Here is an 18,876-nt window from a genome sequence, read left to right on the forward strand (position 1 = left end):
CGCCGCGTTCGTGGGGGGTGCTGCTAAATCGGTCATCGAAGCTGATCCCTGTCGCTCCAGAGCTCAGGCAGCCGCCGAGCAACGTCGCGTCGTCGCAAGCAAGGTACACTGATAAAGAATGCGCTATTTAGGAATAGTGCACGTAGTCTGTCTAGACAACCAATGCAGTTATGATAGACAGCGCTCCGTGTCTCACGCGGGCCGCTTGGTGAGCTTCTGACTATTGCCTCACGTGAGGACGCATTGTGGCTGACCCCGGAGAGTGGCTGCTCGAACGTGTCGTAGCTTGCATCCCGTCCAACACCAGATGGATGCATGTTCAAGCCAACTCCTCTAACCAAGCCCAACAACTGCGAGGCGCGTTCATCGTTCGAATGTCGTTGCCACGGACGCCCTGATACCAACCATGTATCATTCATCTGATACTCATGGCGCGTGCGCTAGCTCACCCCAGCCTCACTCGCGCGGGCGCGGATAGGTCATGCGTCATCCACCTAGCGCGCCCGGGCCATGCACCTCGGTCCTGATAAGAAGCTCCCATCGCCATAGCTACCCCAGCTGCATCCCCATCTCTCCTCCACAACACACGCCTCCCTCTCATCCCCCATCCTTCATCTATCAAGCTTCTTTCATCTCCCTTTTCCTCTTGTCTTTCTAGTTCTCGCTGTGCGAGCTACCGCAATCATGAAGTACAGCTACAGCCTGATTGCCGCGCTACCGGCTTTGGCCGCTGCGTCACCTACCTTCCAGGCAGAGACCATCCACAAGGGCTCAGCCCCAGTGTTGTCATCGACGTCGGCCAAGGAGGTGCCTAACAGCTACATGGTCGTCTTCAAGAAGCACGTCAAGGATGCCTCCAAGCACCACGACTGGGTCCAGAGCGTCCACTCCAAGAACAACGAGGAGCGCATGGAGCTGCGAAAGCGCTCATCGCAATTCCCTGTCACTACTGAGGTCTTTGATGGTCTCAAGCACGTTTACGAGATGGCCGGCATGAAGGGCTACTCTGGTCACTTCGATGACGAGACCATCGAGGCCATCAGGAGCCACCCCGACGTAAGTTCCATCTCCAGCTCCATCTATCTCAAAAGGCGTTCGCTGCGATTCAGGCTACCACGAGCTGCGTGGCCTCGAAGCGCTGGCGGCCTTATCTCCGCAGGCAGCTCCGGCTCCGCACGCCATCGCAACCACACGTGACGCCATCTAGGTACTTTGTACCTGCATAAGACTTGGCGCTAACAACTTGATAGGTCGACTACATCGAGCGCGACTCAGAGGTCCACACTCTCGGCCACGACGAACCAGAGATCGAGAAGAACTCCCCATGGGGTCTTGCTCGTATCTCCCACCGCGACTCCTTGAGCTTCGGCACCTGGAACAAGTACCTGTACGCCGCCGACGGTGGTGAGGGTGTTGATGTTTACGTCATCGACACTGGCACAAACACCAAGCACGTCGACTTTGAGGGTCGTGCCAAGTGGGGCAAGACCATCCCTAACGGCGATGCCGACGAGGATGGCAACGGCCACGGCACCCACTGCTCCGGCACTGTTGCTGGTAAGAAGTACGGTGTTGCCAAGAAGGCGCACGTCTACGCCGTCAAGGTGCTCCGCTCTAACGGCTCCGGCACCATGTCCGACGTCGTCAAGGGTGTCGAGTACGCTGCTAAGGCGCACTCTGAAACTGTCCAGGCCGCCAAGGACGGTAAGAAGAAGGGCTTCAAGGGCAGCGCTGCCAACATGAGCTTGGGAGGTGGCAAGTCCACCACCCTCGACCTTGCTGTCAATGCCGCTGTTGACGCTGGTATCCACTTTGCCGTTGCTGCCGGTAACGACAACGCCGACTCCTGCAACTACTCCCCAGCTGCTGCTGAGAACGCCGTCACCGTCGGTGCCTCCACCCTCCTTGACGAGCGTGCGTACTTCTCCAACTACGGAAAGTGCAACGACATCTTCGCCCCTGGTCTCAACATCCTTTCCACCTGGATCGGCTCTGAGCACGCCACCAACACCATCTCTGGTACCTCCATGGCTTCTCCCCACATTGCTGGTCTCCTTGCCTACATGCTGTCTCTCCAGCCTGCCAAGGACTCCGCCTACGCTGTCGCCGACATCACCCCCAAGAAGCTCAAGGCTAACCTCATCTCCGTCGCTACCGTCGGTGCTCTCTCTGACGTCCCACGCAACACCAAGAACATCCTCGCCTGGAACGGTGGTGGCTCTTCCAACTACACTGAGATCGTTGAGAAGGGTGGCTACACTGTCAAGAAGGCTGCTGAGAAGAACGAGGAGGAGTCCGAGTTCCGCATCACCATCCCCTCTCTCTCCGAGATTGAGGATGACTTCGAGAAGGCTAAGGAGTCTGCCGGCCGCAACGCCCACCGCGTCGGAGGCAAGCTCCAGCACCTTGAGGCCGAGATCGAGGACTTCATCGCTGAGGAGATGGAGTCCATGTTCGAGAAGGTCAAGGAGCGCGTCGCTAGCCAGTAAATGTGACATGTAATGATCGTTAATATGAACCCAAGAGGGTCTACTGCTATATGGAATGGGATGGGTACGGTACTGGCGTTGGGTTCTTTACAAGGAGCATATTTCTCCTATCTCATTGGGCTCAAGTTGATGGACTGTACGTTATGGAATCATTCTTGACATGGAACGCAATGTGAGGTAGATTAGATATCTGGAATGGATATAACTTTCCTCCGCCATGTTTGCTTTTCATTCTCTGGTTGTTGTTTCTATGTGATGTTGTGGATGGAAGCTCGTTTACTGAGGCTCCGCCTCGTTCCAGAAATGGTATCCTACTGCACCTTGCCTTCGAAACCTTTCTCCAATGTCTGCTCTCCTTTCCCTGCACGCTCAACCGGTGGGTTTCAGGCCTCCCTTAACTTCGCATACACGTCTGAGAACCTTGAACATGAACTTGGTATGCTTGTTCAGTAGATCTGCAAAGGCTGGCTTGTTGAGCAGTTCGACATACAATCCAATCATCTCGCAGAGTACATCTCGTAGACCAACGTCACTATCTGGTGTACTGCTGAGAACGTGGTCTGCTACTTCTGCGAAGGCTTTGTGATTCCACACTTTGTTGCTGATTGTACGGAAATTTGTGCGTGCTAGCTCCTTGAGGCCTACCACATCGTATTTGTCGCCAATTGCGTACATCTTGGAGTGAAGGAGCAACAACTTTGGGTCAGTCTCGCCTGCTTCGATAATCGGGGAGCAGGTACTGCATGTGAAGTTGCAGGCTGAACAGCACTTATTGATGCAGCGATGATGCGGGCAGACCCAAACGGTAGGATAACTACAGCCCTGACCACATTTGTGAGGAAAATTTAAGAGGTAACCACAGCCACCGGGGCTGCGCTGCGACCGCAGGTCTACAGCAGCCTGTTTCTGCTCGCGTTTCTCGTCGGAATCCACTTTGTAATCATTTTCATAGAGGTACTGAACGAGCAGTCGTACGATTTCTGGCTCGTCTTGAGGTAGATCGACTTTGCCTTCACTTGCTTCCTGTTATCACATTAGCACTGATGTCGAACGCATCTGCAAATATCACAGTGGACATACTTCGCCAACAGGCCGCGGAAACCTTTCAGCGCGCTCGAAGAAGCCAGAACGCTTGCAGACGATGTTCTTGTGGACGCGGTATGTGTCACTTCCGCAAGTGATTGTGAAGTCAGAGTAGTCGCCTGATGCTAACAACCTAAGTGTTGGTTAGTGCGAAGCTTCTTTTCGATAAAATGTACTGCTAATTACTAAAGCGTACCCTAAAGGTATACACAGATTTATGCGCGACAAGCCCTGGAGGAAAAGAGCTGTGTATAAATTTGGTGTACATTCTAGTAATGAGCTTTTACTTACTCCTTCATCATCGTCAGATGAACATTCGGCGCTGGGGAAGCCACCATAGTGGGTGTTCTCTATACGAAGTTGGAGTTAGAGAAGAGATTGTGTCAATGTAGCTGGGAGACGGCTTAAGAAGGTTCGTGTCGCGCAACTCACCTTCACCTCTGACCTCACTCAACGCTCACGTCCGTGCTTTTCTTTCGTCTATTCCATATTTGTACGCACATATTTCGCCGAAACGACACTCACCACAGCCAGTGATATATCGGTCCTTAATCAACTACAACATGGCGGAAGAACAGGCGCGCGAAGAGCTCATGGGCACGCTCAAGAGGTGATATGATCATACCATTCGTCCATCCAGAAAGTAACGTCCTCACAGCTTGCTCGAATCTGACGAATACTCCGACTTTGTCATCACCTGCGGAACCGACACTTACAATGTGCACAAGAATGTGGTTTGTACTCGGGCGGGGTTCTTCAAGGGCGCGGAGGGGTTCACTGCTGGTCAAGTAAGGCAGACGTAGCTTATAGGTCGCGATATACTAACCATTCGGTAGGAAGGTGCGACTGCCAAAGCCGATCTCTCGGAGGACGAGCCAGAGATTGTGAAGCTACTCGTGCAGTACCTGTACGAAGGCGAATACGACGTCACGCTCACGGACATGGCACATTTGGCCCTGCCAGTAGTGTGTGTCAACAAACAACCCAACTATCGCTATTCCTTTCCACACACTTGCCAATCTGCCTGCTATAACTACAATTTTGCTTTTTTTTGCCCTCATCACAAATGCCGCTCCCAGGATTGCTGTGTCGACTTCGTGTGCACTCAGTGCTGTCCGGACTGGGCTTCTCGCACAAAGGGCATAGTCGCATCACAACTCCTCGTCAGTGCGAAGATGTACGGAATCGGCGACAAGTACGACGTACCTGGACTCAAACAGCTCGCTCTTGCCAAGTTCTCTTTCGCATGTGAGAAGTACTGGGAGAGTCAGCAGTTTGCCCCTGCCGCTCATTATGCTTTCTCCACAACACCAGAGAGCGACAAAGGACTCCGAGACATAGTCGCCAAAACCATCGCAGACCACATGAAGACACTTAATTCGCCGGTGGCGGAGGCGCTACTTAACGAGTTTAATGGCCTGGCTATGGGCGTGCTCAAGATACGCGCAAAGGACCTGGGGTGGATCTAAACTTCTGGAGAGCTCTGCGGATCTCACACCATGGAGGGGGAATTGGTTGTCAGATAGTATACGGAAAGCGAGAATTGGGGCATAGCGTCTGCCGCTTGGTTAGACTATTTTACACCAATTGGAATGTATCCTAAATCTATACACAGGCAGTTGTTCATGAATCTTGCAATATAATTTACCACAATTGCCTTCAGAGCGACCTATCGCAGAGCGATTCAGGATGCAGTCTTGACCATGGGTTCCAAGCCCCCGAGCTCTTCAGCCTGCTTTCTGAGAACACTGTACATAAGATTAGGATGCTTGTGGAGCAAAGTGACGATGCTTGGTACGTTGAGCAGTTTGATGTGTGATCTTATCGTCTGACAAAGCACTTGTCGCAAGCCAGTATCACTCTCAGGTGTTGAGATAAGGGCGTGCTCAGCTGCTATGGCGAACTGCTCAGTGTCCCAGAAGGCCGCACATGAGTGATAGAACTTCTTCTTGGCCAGGTATCTTAGTCCGGTGACATCGTACTTATCCGCAAGCTCATACATCATCGCATGAAGAAGAAGCTGGTCGGCATCGCCGTCAGGTGGTCGGACCGCGCAGTCTTTGCAGATGAAATTGACGCACTTTTCTCCACAGGCTTTTGGTGTACAATGATGATGATGACATACTTTATAGGCGGAGTCTAGGCAGTGAGGCTTGCAGCATGTGTGAGGGAAGTTGTAGTGGTAACCGTGTCTTCTTAGCACCGTCAGTTTTGGCTTGCCTGCCTCATTGAGATCATGACGATCAAGGCTAGGATACTGCGGGTCGTATTCGCTCTCGTAGAAGAACTGGACTAAGAGCTTCACAGCTTGCGGATCGTCCTCGGGTAAATGTATTCCACCCTCTGTGGCTTCCTGTATCCAATCCAGTCAGCGAATGTGCATACTGACACCAAGGGTAGCCATGATTCATGCGCAATTTTGTCACTTAACAATTCAATTTGGAACGCACAGGAGATCTTATCATTCCTAGCGCTGATACTTGCAAGCTGACGTACCTTGCATACGGGAAACTTCTCGGCCTTGCTGAAGAAAGATGACTGAGAGCATACGATAGCTTTATGCACTTTGTAGGTATCCGGTCCGCAGGTGATGGTTAGATCTGAGTATTCGCCCGACGAACGTAGACTGACAGTATGTGTTAACGAGAAGTAGCGATCGCCACTAGGAGATAGACTCACGCCTTTATTCGATCCATGAACTCTTCGCGCGCCCAGTTTGCCATGCCGTCGTTGATATAACGCTAGCTTTGGTGAGTGTCACTCTTCTTTTTCTCTCTGAAGAGCATGTGAACAGAGAAAGGTAATCAGACGAGGGTAAAACAACGACTCAAAGCTCGAACAAGATCAGAAGTGAAGACGACCTATCTTAGAGGTACCGGGTACGTGTTACGTTTGTATATAATGTCTTAAATATGTTGAATACTTCTGGTCTACTGTTTATATAGAAATATACGGAGAGACAGGAAACTCCTTTGTATCATGTTAGCGCGCGCTTTGCCATGCTGCCCAGCTCGCTCAAGAAAGACGCATATTGCTCTATCATCCTTTGAGAACCGCCGACATGTGTGCTAAGCGTAGATAGGCGATGAGAACTGATTTAAACATACTTATGCGACTATTGCTGCTTGTGCTATGGTGTTTCGCGTATGTGCCTTGTTACTTGGAAGAGAAACAGATGATGGAGAGGATGGTGGCGTTAGCGCCACCGCGTCATGTCAGCTCCCTTCCCTTGCTCCAGGGTCGCGCCAAGTTTATCTTCGCGTCGCGATACGGTCCGCAGGTTGACGCCGGACGCCTAACCACCCTGCGACAAGGCGAGCCGCCTTACTGTCACCATCTCTTGCAAGGCTGAGTACTATCTGCAAGGCTTGCACCACGGAAAACCGGGACAAGCTAAGACCAATGCCTACCACGCACGATGCACAGCTTGTAGGACCGCCACTCCAACAACGCCAACATCACCCACCGTCACCGCGATGTGGAAAGTCATTCACGAAATCCAAGCAGATCTGCTTCCTTGGCTGTGATCCGTAAACTGGTGGCCTTGCATATCTACGCCACTCGATCGGCAACATTGTGTGATAGCTAGTATGTAAACTTCGAAACTGGCCCCCAATTCGAGGGGGCGGTGCTGCAGCCAGCACAAAAGCGAATTCGCGACTTACGCCTGGTATCCCCGCGTTTTTACTGGCTTGAGGGTGGTGTGCAGTCTTTCACGTATCTCCATCGTGTTCCTGCTTTCCTCGTTGCTAACGGCTTCCTACTTGTATCGCATGCACAACCGAGCGCGTGATGGTTTGTGATAGTTGCGTGTTCACCTTTCCGCTCTCACGATGATACCGAAACTATCCCAGTTCTCATCCACTTTCAGCACAGCACCCTCACACTTTACAACGTTCTGGCGCGAACCCCATCGACAAGCGGCCAAGGACATCCGCAGAAAATGGCGACGCTGTGCACTTTGGATACTTCTCGCAGCATGGCTTGCACTCTTGTTGTTTGCCTTTGCTGTGCTGATAGCGCCAACTTCCAGAGTTGATTCTGGATCTCAACCAGCCTGTTTACCCGACGATTCTTTTGCGCTGGACCCATCAAAGTTTCGATTCTTTAGCAAATCTGGCTTCTTCCAGATTACATTGGGATTTGGGCATATGAACTTCACAGAGGTGAAAACTATAGATATTGCCTGGGACATCGTGAGTTGAGGCACACTGTAGCCTGTCTATACTATATCTCCAGACGTTTAAGAAGCTGACTTTTACAAAGCTAGTCGGCCGCGGTGGTCAAGCTCTCGTCGCGTATATATCGTGGCGTGTCTTCGCTCGGTACGTTACAACTTCCATGGAAGTTACGCCCATCACGTTTGGGACATATCGAACGATCTTTCTTCCGAACGGCGGCCTTTTCGTATCTACCCTGTGTATGATCCGTGATTTCGTGAGACGTCACGGGCTACATTCGAAGATAGCCATGGTCTTCATGGTGTGCACCATGACTTTCACCTTTGTGTACCCGACCATCGCCAGTGCAATGACGGGTTATAGCGCGAATGTTGATGCTTTTATCCAAACAACAGGAGGCGAATACGTCCCTTTCAACGCATTCAGCTTCGCATACTTTGTCATCCATGACGGTTCGCGGATCGGTTTAGAAGATGATCATATTGCACTAGACAAAGATCCTGCAAAGGACAATTACCAGTGTAAGTGAGCTAAGCGGAAAATTGAGTAGCGTTATCTGGTCTGACCCTTCTTACACAGTTTTAAACAGATTTGAGCCAGTGGTTCCATCGCTCGGCTCACTTGATGGGAGGTTCAGCACGTGTCATTTTGATCCGGCAGGGAGTGGCGACAGGGTCTTCAACTCTACGTACTGTGAGTTGCAGCGCAACGTATCTAGGTGTAAGCTACATCATGTAGAATTAAGTGACTATTGCTGATTTTTACGCAGATGCTGCAGAATACGGCTTCAACAGAGGAGACAAGATAAATTCTACCTTTGGAGGACAACTTCTGCCGCCGCCTACACTCAACATCTCAGCACCATCTCTGATTAGAACCACGGCGTATGAAAATACATATTATAGTTCTTACGAAGACCTATTGTTTCGAGTCACTAATGACCCATCGCAAATGCTATGGGCATACGATAACAAGACGTACGATTTCAATTACTTACAAGGGAATGGGAAGTGTCAGGCTGCGCTGGTATGTCTGTTGTCACTCGGGTCTTCATTCTCTAACTGAACCGTATAGGACTACAAATGGGGATTCTCATACATCCAACTATTCATTATGGTAACCTTCCACATAGTTTGGACTCTTGGACTTTTCACCATGTGGATCAGAGCCTGCATGGTTATGAAGAAACGAGGGCGAGGCAGAGAAGACGTGGCAGGAGAAAATAAGGCTGTTTTCGAACTTGCAGCCGCGATGCAAGAGCAGATGAACGAGCCTACAAAGGAAGAGGGCGACGATTTGTCTGCCTTGACCGAAGCAAAACTGCGACGACGCATTAAAAACGATCTACGCGGAGGGTCCATCTCATACAACACTCCAATACTTCCCAACGGGGAAGGCGGCGAGAAGTGGAATGCCATAGCTTGGACAAAGAGCCATAAGCTGAGCATCATTGCGATGATCGTATGCCTTGTGGCGATGATGATCAATCTGTTTGTTTGGGTACCGGACGATACCGGTACCGTCGCCCTTCTCCCATTACCCACCGTGTTGATCGCCGCTTTGTACATCGGGTCAACCAAGGGAAGTCGCATCGTCTTGTTTATCTGGATCTTTATCCTTGTCGTCATCCCGACGCAGATTACTGTATCTATAGCTACATATTAGTATCAAAATATTGTAGTTTTGATCGCTTGAATGGACTTCTCATTATTAATTCTGCTAGGCTTTGTAACATAATCAACACCAACCCTCCCAGGGTATGCGATTCTTTCTCTGTACCAATTGTAACGTGCCTTCATGTCAAAATCCGCGGACTATCTATCCGCACCGGCGCACTCCCAAAAACAGGCTCCAACCTCACACCGCCAAAACTCCAGCCATCAACAAAGACGCCCTCTTCAAACCTCTTACTAACGATAAACCCCAGCGCCCCATCCAACCCTACACTAACCTCGATATCCCCCTCAATCTCCACCCACCCTTTCCCCTTGAACTCTTCATACCGCTTCGATCCCACCCTCACCCTCACAGCATCCGGATGCAACAACACACTGCCCACATCCGGCGTAATCTTGACATCAACATACCGTTGCGAAAACGTATTCGGATCAAACGGTTTCCCAACGCTAAAGACGAGATCCCGAGGCGCTGTATACGAACTGCTGTGAAACGAGACAAGGAACTGGACTTTGTATTTCCCCTGCGGAATCCCCGTCTTGATCGTCCGGAGACAAACATTATCAGCCTTGATACACTGATACACTGCCGCTTCCTCGCGTCGCCCATCATGATCCAGATCCTCGGCAACAGGGTAAACCCTTTTCAACCTCCCCGTCTCATTATCAATCGCAAGACCGCTCTCCCCACTCGGCGATAAATCACGGTATTGTGACATTTTCGGTAGATCTTCTAGATGCGGGCTTACACCAAGTGGCATCCCCGTTTTAAAATCCACCTGCGCGAGTTGAAACGACGAATCCATTAGACCGCGTCCCGTCATTCCAAGCCGGAAGTGACTAGCACTGATTTCGAATCTGGGCGGGAGCGCCGAGAGTTTAGCCATGCGTTGGCCAAAATCCTTGGCCGACCGGATTTGCTCGCCGTCGTTCATGTAGAGTTCGGTTAGGGACGCCATTTCATCTTCCTTCATCCACTGCTCTAGACTGACGTCTGCGAGCCCGCGATCAACGTCGAAGCGGAAGTACTTTGTGTCGCTGTTGTTGTACATGCGCTTCATTTCGTTGTCGACGCGTGCGGTGGATGTGGCCATTCCGGTGAGGGCGCTTGCAATGGAGATGTCTGTTCCGAGGCCGAATGGCAGCCAGGATGCCATCTTCTTTACGCTGGGTATGGATTGTAGACCTGTTCCTACGGAAACTATGACGCCGATTGAGCGGCCTTCCCAGAGGGCTTTTGCCGCATAATCGACTTCTGCGCAGGGGTTGTTGAAGCCGACGCCACCATCTAGGTAGGTGACTTTTGGTGTGCCGAATTGCATTTCCTCGAAGAAGGTTGGTGCTGCAGAGGTGGCGCGAAGGGCTTCCCAGATACGCGTCGTTCGGTCGTTGGGGTCGTATGTTGAGAGAATTCTGGGGAGACCTAGAGCATTCTTGAGAGACGTGAGGACAAAACCGCGGCAGCCTTTTGCGTTTGCTTTTCTGTGGACGGATTGCCGGTGGTGCAATTTCCAGGTTGCGCTTCGCATCGGTTTTCTGAGACCAAATGGGCTGTCGCTGTACAATGTTGACGGAGCTATGGTGCTATCCATACTGTCGGGGGGTCCGGAGGCTAACGAGCATTCTGAGTTCTTGAGTGTGGCTACTGGGCTCTCCGTGATGAGGGGTGCTGGTGCTGCGTCTGCCCAGATGCTGTCCCTGGGTAGATCATTCGCTTCGTCCACCTCTTCAAACAGTGCTTCATCCCACATGAGTTCGTTTGGATCGAAACCTAGATCTTTCAGTGCAGTCTTGATGGCGTTTGCAAGGACGGTGCCTGAGAAGCGACTGGCTCCTGTTGGGATCTTCATGCCAAAAGCCTTGAGCGATCTGTCGTGCTTGAATATCTGCTCGGCTAGTTTACTGTACACCGCAATACAGTCTTTGCAGTTTAGTCGTAACCTCGAAAGCATGATAGCTATGATTCCACCCGTCGAAGTTCCGCCAATAAGATCAAAGTAGTCGCATGGTTTGAGCGGTTCGTGGTCGTTCATGGCTCTCCTTCCTAATCTCTTCTCCTCCAAAGCTATATTCTCCATCAGATTCTCGAGTACCAGCAACGACGATAGTCCTCGTACACCTCCTCCGTCCAACGATAGCAGGCGTAACGGCGCATTTGGATTTCTTTCGGGGTTCGAAAAATCCATGGTATTTAGGCGCCCAAACGGGCGGGTCGTATGCTCAGATGGGTTCCAGGTGTCGATCGGGAAGTATACGTATGCGTTGGGGCGGATCGTAGGATGTTTGTTTGCGAGTGTAGGTTGTATCGAGGGTGTAACCGAGTCGAACTTCTAAATCCACCTCCGACTCATAAGCACCAACTGTCACGAGGCGGCCTCTCCTAGGTTGATAGTATTTCAGTGGCGACGACACGAAGTGAGTCAGGTGTGCAAGACGTATGCAGAGTGGAAAGGTTGCCTACAAGGCTGCGCTACGGGCCAAATTCTATATGTCGTATGAAACAAATGACGCGCCAGACAAGGCGGAATCTCGAAATACCACCAAACCCTAGAAGCCGGGACCAAGCGTCCTATAAGTCCTGTGCCACACCCCACACATACTACAGTACTATGTGCTGTACGGCGTCAATGCGTACATGAAGATACTCGAAGCGTATGGGTTTCGGGGGCCATCTTACGCGCCTGCTTACCTTGCGTGGCTAGGTCAGGCCCACCTTTGTACAGAATAAGGCTACGCGCTGCGCCACTACGGATATGCGGCGCAGGCGGTCTGGATATAGCACAAACAATGTACATTCGAACATTTCGACCCTACGTTTCGATAACAGCATCGGCGACAAGGAGTAGAATCAACTAGCGCAATAGATATCATGTGGCGGGTGCAGCGGGAAAAGCAGGCAGCCAAGGTTGTAATGTGTCAGAAGCGTCAACCAATCACTGGCGCTGCGTGATGGGGCTGATCGGCGTAGCTGTGACTTTCAAAGGTCAGCTGCCAGGCGGGGGTGATGTAAGCTCTGCATGAACGAAAGCCGCGCTGAGGCTCCGCAGTAACGACATGCGCACCCCTCGATCGCTCTGAGACGCCGATGAATGTGTTGGAAATGCAAACCAGGGCTGAAAAGGCCCTGTGCTCTATTAGATTACATGTGTGTACCAATATGCTGAATGCAAGCGATCGTGTAAAGCAGATCGGTTACCCAAATGCATCGAATTGCGCCCAAATATTCAAACCCTGGGTATTATAATCAAATGCCCGGTGACGCCGTGGATGCCTTCATGTTCAAGTCGTTAAAATCATTATTCGTAGTCGTTAAAGTCGCTCAGCAGAGAATAGTCCGCCGGTCATTAACTACGCAGGTTAGCGGACGAAGTAGGCAGTAGTGCGCGACAATGACTTACGGATAGTTTGTTGCGGTATTGTTCCCAATGTTGGTCGTATTCCTTTTGCAACATTGCATCTGACTCCTTGGCTCGAAGAGTGCGCAGAGTCTCCATGCGAGGGCTATCCTTCCTCCTCAACTTTTGTCTAGGGACATAGATCGGCGAAGGCGAAGGCTTGATAGTCCAATGAGAAGGCGCGAAATAACTTAGCGAGCGTGCGTGTGTTGTTGGCGAACCGGGTGGTGACGTGGCGGGTGTTGAGGGGCTCGATGCACAAAAAGAGGCCGAGTCGGAGAAGACAGATGGTGATGGCGACGAAGCTACTGAGCTGTTGCTGTTGGAGATGACAGGTGACAGGACTATGGGCGATACGGGGTCCGCAGGAGTGAAGCGGGTGGGACCGGGTCGTCGCGCACTGCCCTTGCCAGAAAGGGGCGATGGTCTTTTGATGTCGACAACACGAACACCTGGGTACCTCTGTGGAGTCGTAAAGGGCGCCTTGCTGGAGTTGCTTTTGGGGTTGGGAGTGGTCTTGGTGTTGGGATCCTTTCGTGCCAGCGCTGGTGAAGTGGGTTCCTTGGGGGTGGTGTGGGTCGGTGCGGAGGGTGGCGCGTCCTCTCTGCGCGAGAGCGGTGATGGCTTTCTTTCGGCGGCGACAGCACGGCGCACTTTGGATGGGAGTGTGTTCCTCCTGCCGAACAACGGTGTCGGACTCTTGACAATGTCGTCGGGGCTGAATTGGAAGGGTTCGGATGGGCGAGACGGTAGCGATGGCCGTGTTGATTTCGAGGGCAACGAGTTGCTTCTGTTGAAGAGCGGCTTGGGGGACAGTTCAGTCTGTCCTCCAAAGTGGAACATGGCCGGTCCTTTCATCTCCATCTCGGACTTGTGTGCTGGCGTTGTGGGGAGCGATTTGTTGTACTGTTTGACGACGCGGTTGGGATGGCGTCGCGGAACGGGAGGTGTTTCGCATAGCGTTAATGTCTCTTCAAACAAGACGTCGAGGTCGTCTTCTGCCATCTTCCTTTTCATAATAAACGCGACGGCAGTGCGAAGCGAAGAGGGATATGTAGGTGGGTGGGCGTACTCAAGCGAGACGGGTGTCTAATCCTGACACGAAGCTGAGGGTTCCATGGGAATATTAAGCAGGAAAGGTGGGATCACCCGCCTCCTCTACTAAATCCATTAGTCGGTCAAGTCCTTGTTTACAGGCGGAACAGGCGAGCCAGCGCTAGACGTCATTGGACAAGACGCTGGCGCTGCAAGTTGCGGTAAGTCTGGCTAGACGCGATCGAAGGTTTGCCAGCGTGGCTAGGACCCATAACCCTGCATCCTCATTTTAAATGCCCCACGGGACGGGCGATCACGCGCAAGTCCCAACAGCTTTCCTCAGGTGAGGACATGCAAGTAATTCGAGATGCGCACGAGAGTGGGTTGGCGCTGATGGGCTGATGGAGCTGTGGAGTTGAGGAGGGTGAGCATTGAAATCTGTCGTACCTGACGAAACTCGTCATCGATCCAAGGCCGGCAAGTCGGGCGCTAGGAACCAGGCCCGGCAACGCCTTCCCTAGGAGTGTACCTTGGGATCGAGATTCTTGGTAGTCAACCGTCTTCAACGTCAGGGGTCATGTCATACCACATGCATCGCTCGCCATGATGGATGCAGGATGCAATGACGAACGGCAGCGAGGTGCAAGTTGAGCCCAGTTGAGGTCATCTCTAGGAGCTACTTCCGGGTCTGACGGAGCAGCAGAGCATGTTACGTAGTGTCACCACACTGTGCTTGAAGCGCAAGCTGACAGGTCTCGACCACCATGCAAGCTTCAGCATAGCAAGGGTATTATGGTGCTGTGGTCTCAGCTCCACAGCGATGCTGTTCGCCCAGCCAAAGACGGTGTGTAGACTGCTGTCCTCATCCATGCGAAGACTGCGTCTCGAAACTATACTATTCTGCCACCCTACGTACCGCCACATTACAATCCTTTATTCTAATAAAAACATCAACGTAGTACAGATACGACTACAAAGTAGCATGCCCTTCGCCTTCTAGATGCAACATGAAATACAAACGCTTGGTATCATCAGTGAATATGCACATAAGAAAAAGCACCATCTGCACGTGGTCTGTCTCAGGTCCATCAGTCGACTTCACCAGAGAAGGTCTGTCGACGTAGCGCCGGAGTTCCCATGTTGTTGAGCGGGATGCCAAAGTCGTCTTCTTCAGCCCAGTCAGCTTCGTCGTCTGACTCCCAGGCGCATGGGATCTTCTCTGCGCGGCGCACACGGTACGTGTTGAAGCCAAAGCCATTCGAGATACTTGTAGCGATGCGAAGCATGACCGAAACCAAGTGTGCAGGTGGCCCGAGAACAAGCTCGCATGTCTTGCGTACCAGGGCATTTGTGAAGTCCTTGCGAGGGCTGTGTTTTGGTGGACAGAACAGGTTTTGGGCTGGAGGCATAGGAGAAAAAGCGCGCCTCTGCGAAGCCCCTGTAAGCTTCCTCATGCGGATCGCGTCAGGCGGCGTGGGAATTTCTATGCTCGCCCGCTCAAGACTATCATCATCGGAATCGCTTACAAGCGGTGGTGTAGATGGTGCAGAAGAAGGTCGTACATCGATCGAGGGAGTTGTGGAGGAATAGTATGGGACTGTAGGCGTCACAGGTGCGGATGGATCGGTACGTTCGGTGGAGGGACCACGAACGGTAACCTCTGATACCTGGCGTCGATGTGTTGAACGTCCCCTTGGCTCGTCTTCTTGCTTAGAGAAGGTGTTCGCCCATGGGTTTATGGCATCAGCATCGGCATCAAGGAACTTTGGAGAAGGTGTGGCAGTATTCAGGGAGTAGAACGAGTCTACACTCGAGGCCAGACTGGGGGCATCTGAGATTTGACGTTCAAGGATGGGTTTATCGGCTTCGCTAGACTGCTTCGCCGGAGGAGAGAGAGGAGACTCGACTATGCGCTCCATGGCAGAGACGGATTCTCTCCTGGGCATTTTGATGGGGGCAGTTGCCGAGCGCAGCCCTTGAAACATGCTGACCCGTTCTCCCACTGACAGGCGGCGCGGAGGCGCTTTTGACGCGAGGGGTCTGGGTGTAATTGTCGCTAAAGGGACCTCAGGGGCCGCGGATACTATCTCGCTACTGTCGGTACAGACGCTCGACCGGTCGTCCTCGTCATATGAAGAGGTAGTGCCAGTCTCTGAGCGATCAGTGCCAGACGTAGAAGGTCTTGAGCCATGCTGTTGTGGTACCCAGGTCTTATCCATGACCCACTTCTTTGCCTGTCCCGAAGGCTTCCTCTTGATCGTCTTGCGTGGAGGGCTCTTTGGACGCTCAAGCTCTGCCACGACTTCAAAGCCTCGCGCAAACGGGCACTGTGTCCTCTCGTACTGCATCACCTGCGCCAATACTGATTTGAAATGCGTGATGTTGACCTTGTCCTCGTCGGTCTCATAGGGGAGCTCGATGCGATAGTAAGAGTCCTGCCGTATGCGTAGCACAAAGACGGACTGATTGTCGACAAGCCATATCTGGGATCGGGGGAAGATTGTGTGCAGGAGGTTGCCGCTGTTGAGGAAGGAGACGTTGGAGGCTGTCACGCGATAGATGCGAAGAGCCCCTGTGATACGTTAGACAGCCCTCAGGCTGGGTGGCAGGTGGGATGACATACCGACTGCAAGTGTGCGCTCTGTAGGCGTCTTCCATGGTATCGGATGCGACGTGTCACCTGAACGGGAGGGCGAAAGCCGGCGAGCGGGTCCGGCTGTGGTAAAGGAGAAGATCTTGGAGTTGGAGCACACAAACAGCGTCTCTATGCCGTCAGTCGTGTTCCTCGACGCGGGCACCGACTCAGTCCTCCGTGTCGCGCGCGCGGGGAGCGTGAAGCTGCGCCCGGAGTTGCTGGGGTTGAGAGCGGACGGCGCGTGCTCAGGATGCGCATGCTGGGATGAAGCCGGCATCGTCATAATGGGCGTGCTATATGGACATTTCTATCCCAGTGAGGTCGGGGTAAAGGCTCCCTAGAGAAGACAGCGGCCGGCGCTTGCAGAGGGGTGTATTACAATAGTTGCTTTTGAGTTGGGTGGGTAATCGAAGGCTGAAGCCGAACCAAGTCCCTTGCTTCGGAATGGGATACGCGCTTGGGCCACAGCGACGAATTCAGTTTCAAGCTGATCAGCGGCGTGTCTGAACCCCGCCCGCGTCCAGATGCCTTCATGCAGCCTACAGATTATGGAATGCTAGGCGCTGGTAGAAGTAGCATTGTCGTCGTGGCAGGCGCTACCTTCCAACGACGCGTTCTTTGTTTGCGACACGCGCAGCTGGATGGGTCCGTGGACTGCTAGCACGACGTCATTGCTCCGCCAGTTCGCAGGCGTTCGCACAAGTCGTCGACGTGGAGTCAAGCTCTAGCTTTGCTGGCCTGATTGCAACACCAAGCTGCCTGGTAGCCCCCTCACCTTGCAAACATGGACAAAATCGACCTGTCCCAGTTCGATGTATCCAACTTCGACCCTAATGCCATCCTGCGGGGAGCCCAGCTGACTTTGGTCGGTGGTAAGGCCTGCCCATCACGGTATCGTCATGACAGCTCCATTCTAACACGCCCCGACAGTCAATCGGGCTCTCCAGAACCCAGGTCTCTTCACCTCGGACCACTACCGCCAAGCTGCTATTGCTGTAGCTGCAGGCATCGCTATCCGTGTCATCGTCGCCATACCCGTACGCTCCGTCTCCTCCACCAAGCAAGCAAACACGGCCACTGACACACCCAGATCCAAGGCGTAAGAGTGCTACTATGGATACTCTCCCTCTTCGTCAACATGGACCATACCCACATGGACGAAAGCGTCGTGAATGGCCTCCACTTCCTTGAGCACACCGTACTCCAGGTACCCTTCTTCCTCATGACGATGATGCGCTACGTCACTCCTACTTTGGACCGAATGTAAGCATATCTGTTGCTCATCTACAGCGCTAGCTGACAGCAACCTTCAGGTTCATGGACTCCCTGCGTTGGGTGGACGAGACCTACGTGCAGAAGCACAAGACCGAAGACCCCCACAATCTGCGCGCCATGTACTATCCAAACCTTGAGAAATACCCCGAGCACGCACCCAGAGTCGACAAAGAGAAGAAGCCAATCAAACAGGCTGTCATGATATACGCAACGAAGCAGGGAAGGAAGGCTGCCATTTCCTTGGGAGTATTAGCATTGTCGTACGTTCCATACGTAGGACGTTTTGTGCTACCCGCCGCCAGTTTCTATACATTCAAAAAGTCGGTAGGAACGCAGCCAGCAGCGGCCATCTTTGCAGGGTCACTGCTCTTTCCCCGCAGATATCTGGTCAGCTTTCTGCAGGCCTACTTCTCGTCACGAACGCTTATGCGTGAGCTGGTATGTACCTTGACAGCAGACCTTGAAGTCTCACTTCTAACTTCAGACAGCTTGAACCTTACTTCACACGCGTTCGGTACAACAAAGAGCAGAAGAAACTATGGTTCAAAGATCGAGCTGGCGTGCTTTTCGGTTTCGGCCTAGGCTTCTACGTATTCGTCAAGATACCTCTCGTGGGCGTCCTCATCTACGGCCTCGCCGAAGCCTCGACGGCATATCTCATCACCAAAATCACAGAGCCGCCGCTGCCACCGACCGAAGCTGAGAAGTTCAAGGAAGAGTCATTGCGCTGGAAGAACAAACACGAGTTCCTCAATCTGCCATGGCAGCACATGGACGAGTACAATCTTGCAATGCACAAACCCCAGTTCCAATCCGAAGTACGGCAAACACCACGAAAAACGTTTAGCTAGGTTGCGATGACGTTGAAATCCTCAACGACTAGCTCCACGCAAGCGGGGGCCTCCCGTTCAACATGACGAAGACACGTCCTCGCACCTTGGAAATAGTTCGCAGCTAGTATGTGCGCCGTCGGCAATCAGGTGTATCTAGCTGTCACGCTATCTGGCCGCTGTACGATGATGGTACTATTATGATTATACCCCGCAGTGGGGTCAACGCGTCCCGTTGTGGTAGGTAGCTTACAGCTCCGTCCGATGATACGTAACG

At 52.4% G+C, this 18,876-nt stretch overlaps 10 protein-coding genes across 10 annotated transcripts; 4 read left to right on the forward strand and 6 right to left on the reverse strand.

The window, feature by feature from the left end:
* Positions 1 to 684: 684 nt before the first annotated feature.
* On the forward strand, positions 685 to 2,489 carry AA0111_g2143 (Alkaline protease 2; the record flags this gene model as incomplete). Its single annotated transcript, XM_028647882.1, has 2 exons — positions 685 to 1,056; positions 1,251 to 2,489. The coding sequence occupies 2 exons, from the start codon at positions 685 to 687 to the stop codon at positions 2,487 to 2,489; spliced, it is 1,611 nt and encodes a 536-aa protein (XP_028509788.1).
* A 369-nt stretch (positions 2,490 to 2,858) lies between these two features.
* On the reverse strand, positions 2,859 to 3,910 carry AA0111_g2144 (hypothetical protein; the record flags this gene model as incomplete). Its single annotated transcript, XM_028647883.1, has 3 exons — positions 2,859 to 3,512; positions 3,570 to 3,705; positions 3,864 to 3,910. The coding sequence occupies 3 exons, from the start codon at positions 3,908 to 3,910 to the stop codon at positions 2,859 to 2,861; spliced, it is 837 nt and encodes a 278-aa protein (XP_028509783.1).
* Positions 3,911 to 4,135: 225 nt separating this feature from the next.
* Positions 4,136 to 5,041, forward strand: AA0111_g2145 (hypothetical protein; the record flags this gene model as incomplete). Its single annotated transcript, XM_028647884.1, has 4 exons — positions 4,136 to 4,182; positions 4,231 to 4,360; positions 4,409 to 4,537; positions 4,682 to 5,041. 4 exons carry the CDS (start codon positions 4,136 to 4,138, stop codon positions 5,039 to 5,041), a joined length of 666 nt encoding a protein of 221 aa, XP_028509782.1.
* A 215-nt stretch (positions 5,042 to 5,256) lies between these two features.
* AA0111_g2146 (hypothetical protein) lies at positions 5,257 to 6,295 on the reverse strand (the record flags this gene model as incomplete). Its single annotated transcript, XM_028647885.1, has 3 exons — positions 5,257 to 5,925; positions 6,069 to 6,198; positions 6,252 to 6,295. The coding sequence occupies 3 exons, from the start codon at positions 6,293 to 6,295 to the stop codon at positions 5,257 to 5,259; spliced, it is 843 nt and encodes a 280-aa protein (XP_028509785.1).
* Positions 6,296 to 7,620: 1,325 nt separating this feature from the next.
* On the reverse strand, positions 7,621 to 7,767 carry AA0111_g2147 (hypothetical protein; the record flags this gene model as incomplete). Its single annotated transcript, XM_028647886.1, has 1 exon — positions 7,621 to 7,767. One exon carries the CDS (start codon positions 7,765 to 7,767, stop codon positions 7,621 to 7,623), a length of 147 nt encoding a protein of 48 aa, XP_028509784.1.
* Positions 7,768 to 8,063: 296 nt separating this feature from the next.
* Positions 8,064 to 9,418, forward strand: AA0111_g2148 (hypothetical protein; the record flags this gene model as incomplete). Its single annotated transcript, XM_028647887.1, has 4 exons — positions 8,064 to 8,274; positions 8,333 to 8,473; positions 8,523 to 8,779; positions 8,828 to 9,418. 4 exons carry the CDS (start codon positions 8,064 to 8,066, stop codon positions 9,416 to 9,418), a joined length of 1,200 nt encoding a protein of 399 aa, XP_028509781.1.
* Positions 9,419 to 9,548: 130 nt separating this feature from the next.
* Positions 9,549 to 11,615, reverse strand: AA0111_g2149 (hypothetical protein; the record flags this gene model as incomplete). Its single annotated transcript, XM_028647888.1, has 1 exon — positions 9,549 to 11,615. One exon carries the CDS (start codon positions 11,613 to 11,615, stop codon positions 9,549 to 9,551), a length of 2,067 nt encoding a protein of 688 aa, XP_028509780.1.
* Positions 11,616 to 12,738: 1,123 nt separating this feature from the next.
* Positions 12,739 to 13,829, reverse strand: AA0111_g2150 (hypothetical protein; the record flags this gene model as incomplete). Its single annotated transcript, XM_028647890.1, has 2 exons — positions 12,739 to 12,777; positions 12,828 to 13,829. The coding sequence occupies 2 exons, from the start codon at positions 13,827 to 13,829 to the stop codon at positions 12,739 to 12,741; spliced, it is 1,041 nt and encodes a 346-aa protein (XP_028510067.1).
* Positions 13,830 to 14,947: 1,118 nt separating this feature from the next.
* On the reverse strand, positions 14,948 to 16,777 carry AA0111_g2151 (hypothetical protein; the record flags this gene model as incomplete). The annotated part of the gene is made up of 2 exons (XM_028647891.1): positions 14,948 to 16,431; positions 16,483 to 16,777. 2 exons carry the CDS (start codon positions 16,775 to 16,777, stop codon positions 14,948 to 14,950), a joined length of 1,779 nt encoding a protein of 592 aa, XP_028510068.1.
* A 501-nt stretch (positions 16,778 to 17,278) lies between these two features.
* Positions 17,279 to 18,620, forward strand: AA0111_g2152 (hypothetical protein; the record flags this gene model as incomplete). The annotated part of the gene is made up of 5 exons (XM_028647892.1): positions 17,279 to 17,366; positions 17,425 to 17,531; positions 17,585 to 17,757; positions 17,808 to 18,207; positions 18,258 to 18,620. The coding sequence occupies 5 exons, from the start codon at positions 17,279 to 17,281 to the stop codon at positions 18,618 to 18,620; spliced, it is 1,131 nt and encodes a 376-aa protein (XP_028510065.1).
* Positions 18,621 to 18,876: the final 256 nt, after the last annotated feature.

The sequence above is a fragment of the Alternaria arborescens genome (assembly GCF_004154835.1).
Source record: "Alternaria arborescens strain FERA 675 chromosome Unknown contig_4, whole genome shotgun sequence".
NCBI classification, from domain to species: domain Eukaryota; kingdom Fungi; phylum Ascomycota; class Dothideomycetes; order Pleosporales; family Pleosporaceae; genus Alternaria; species Alternaria arborescens.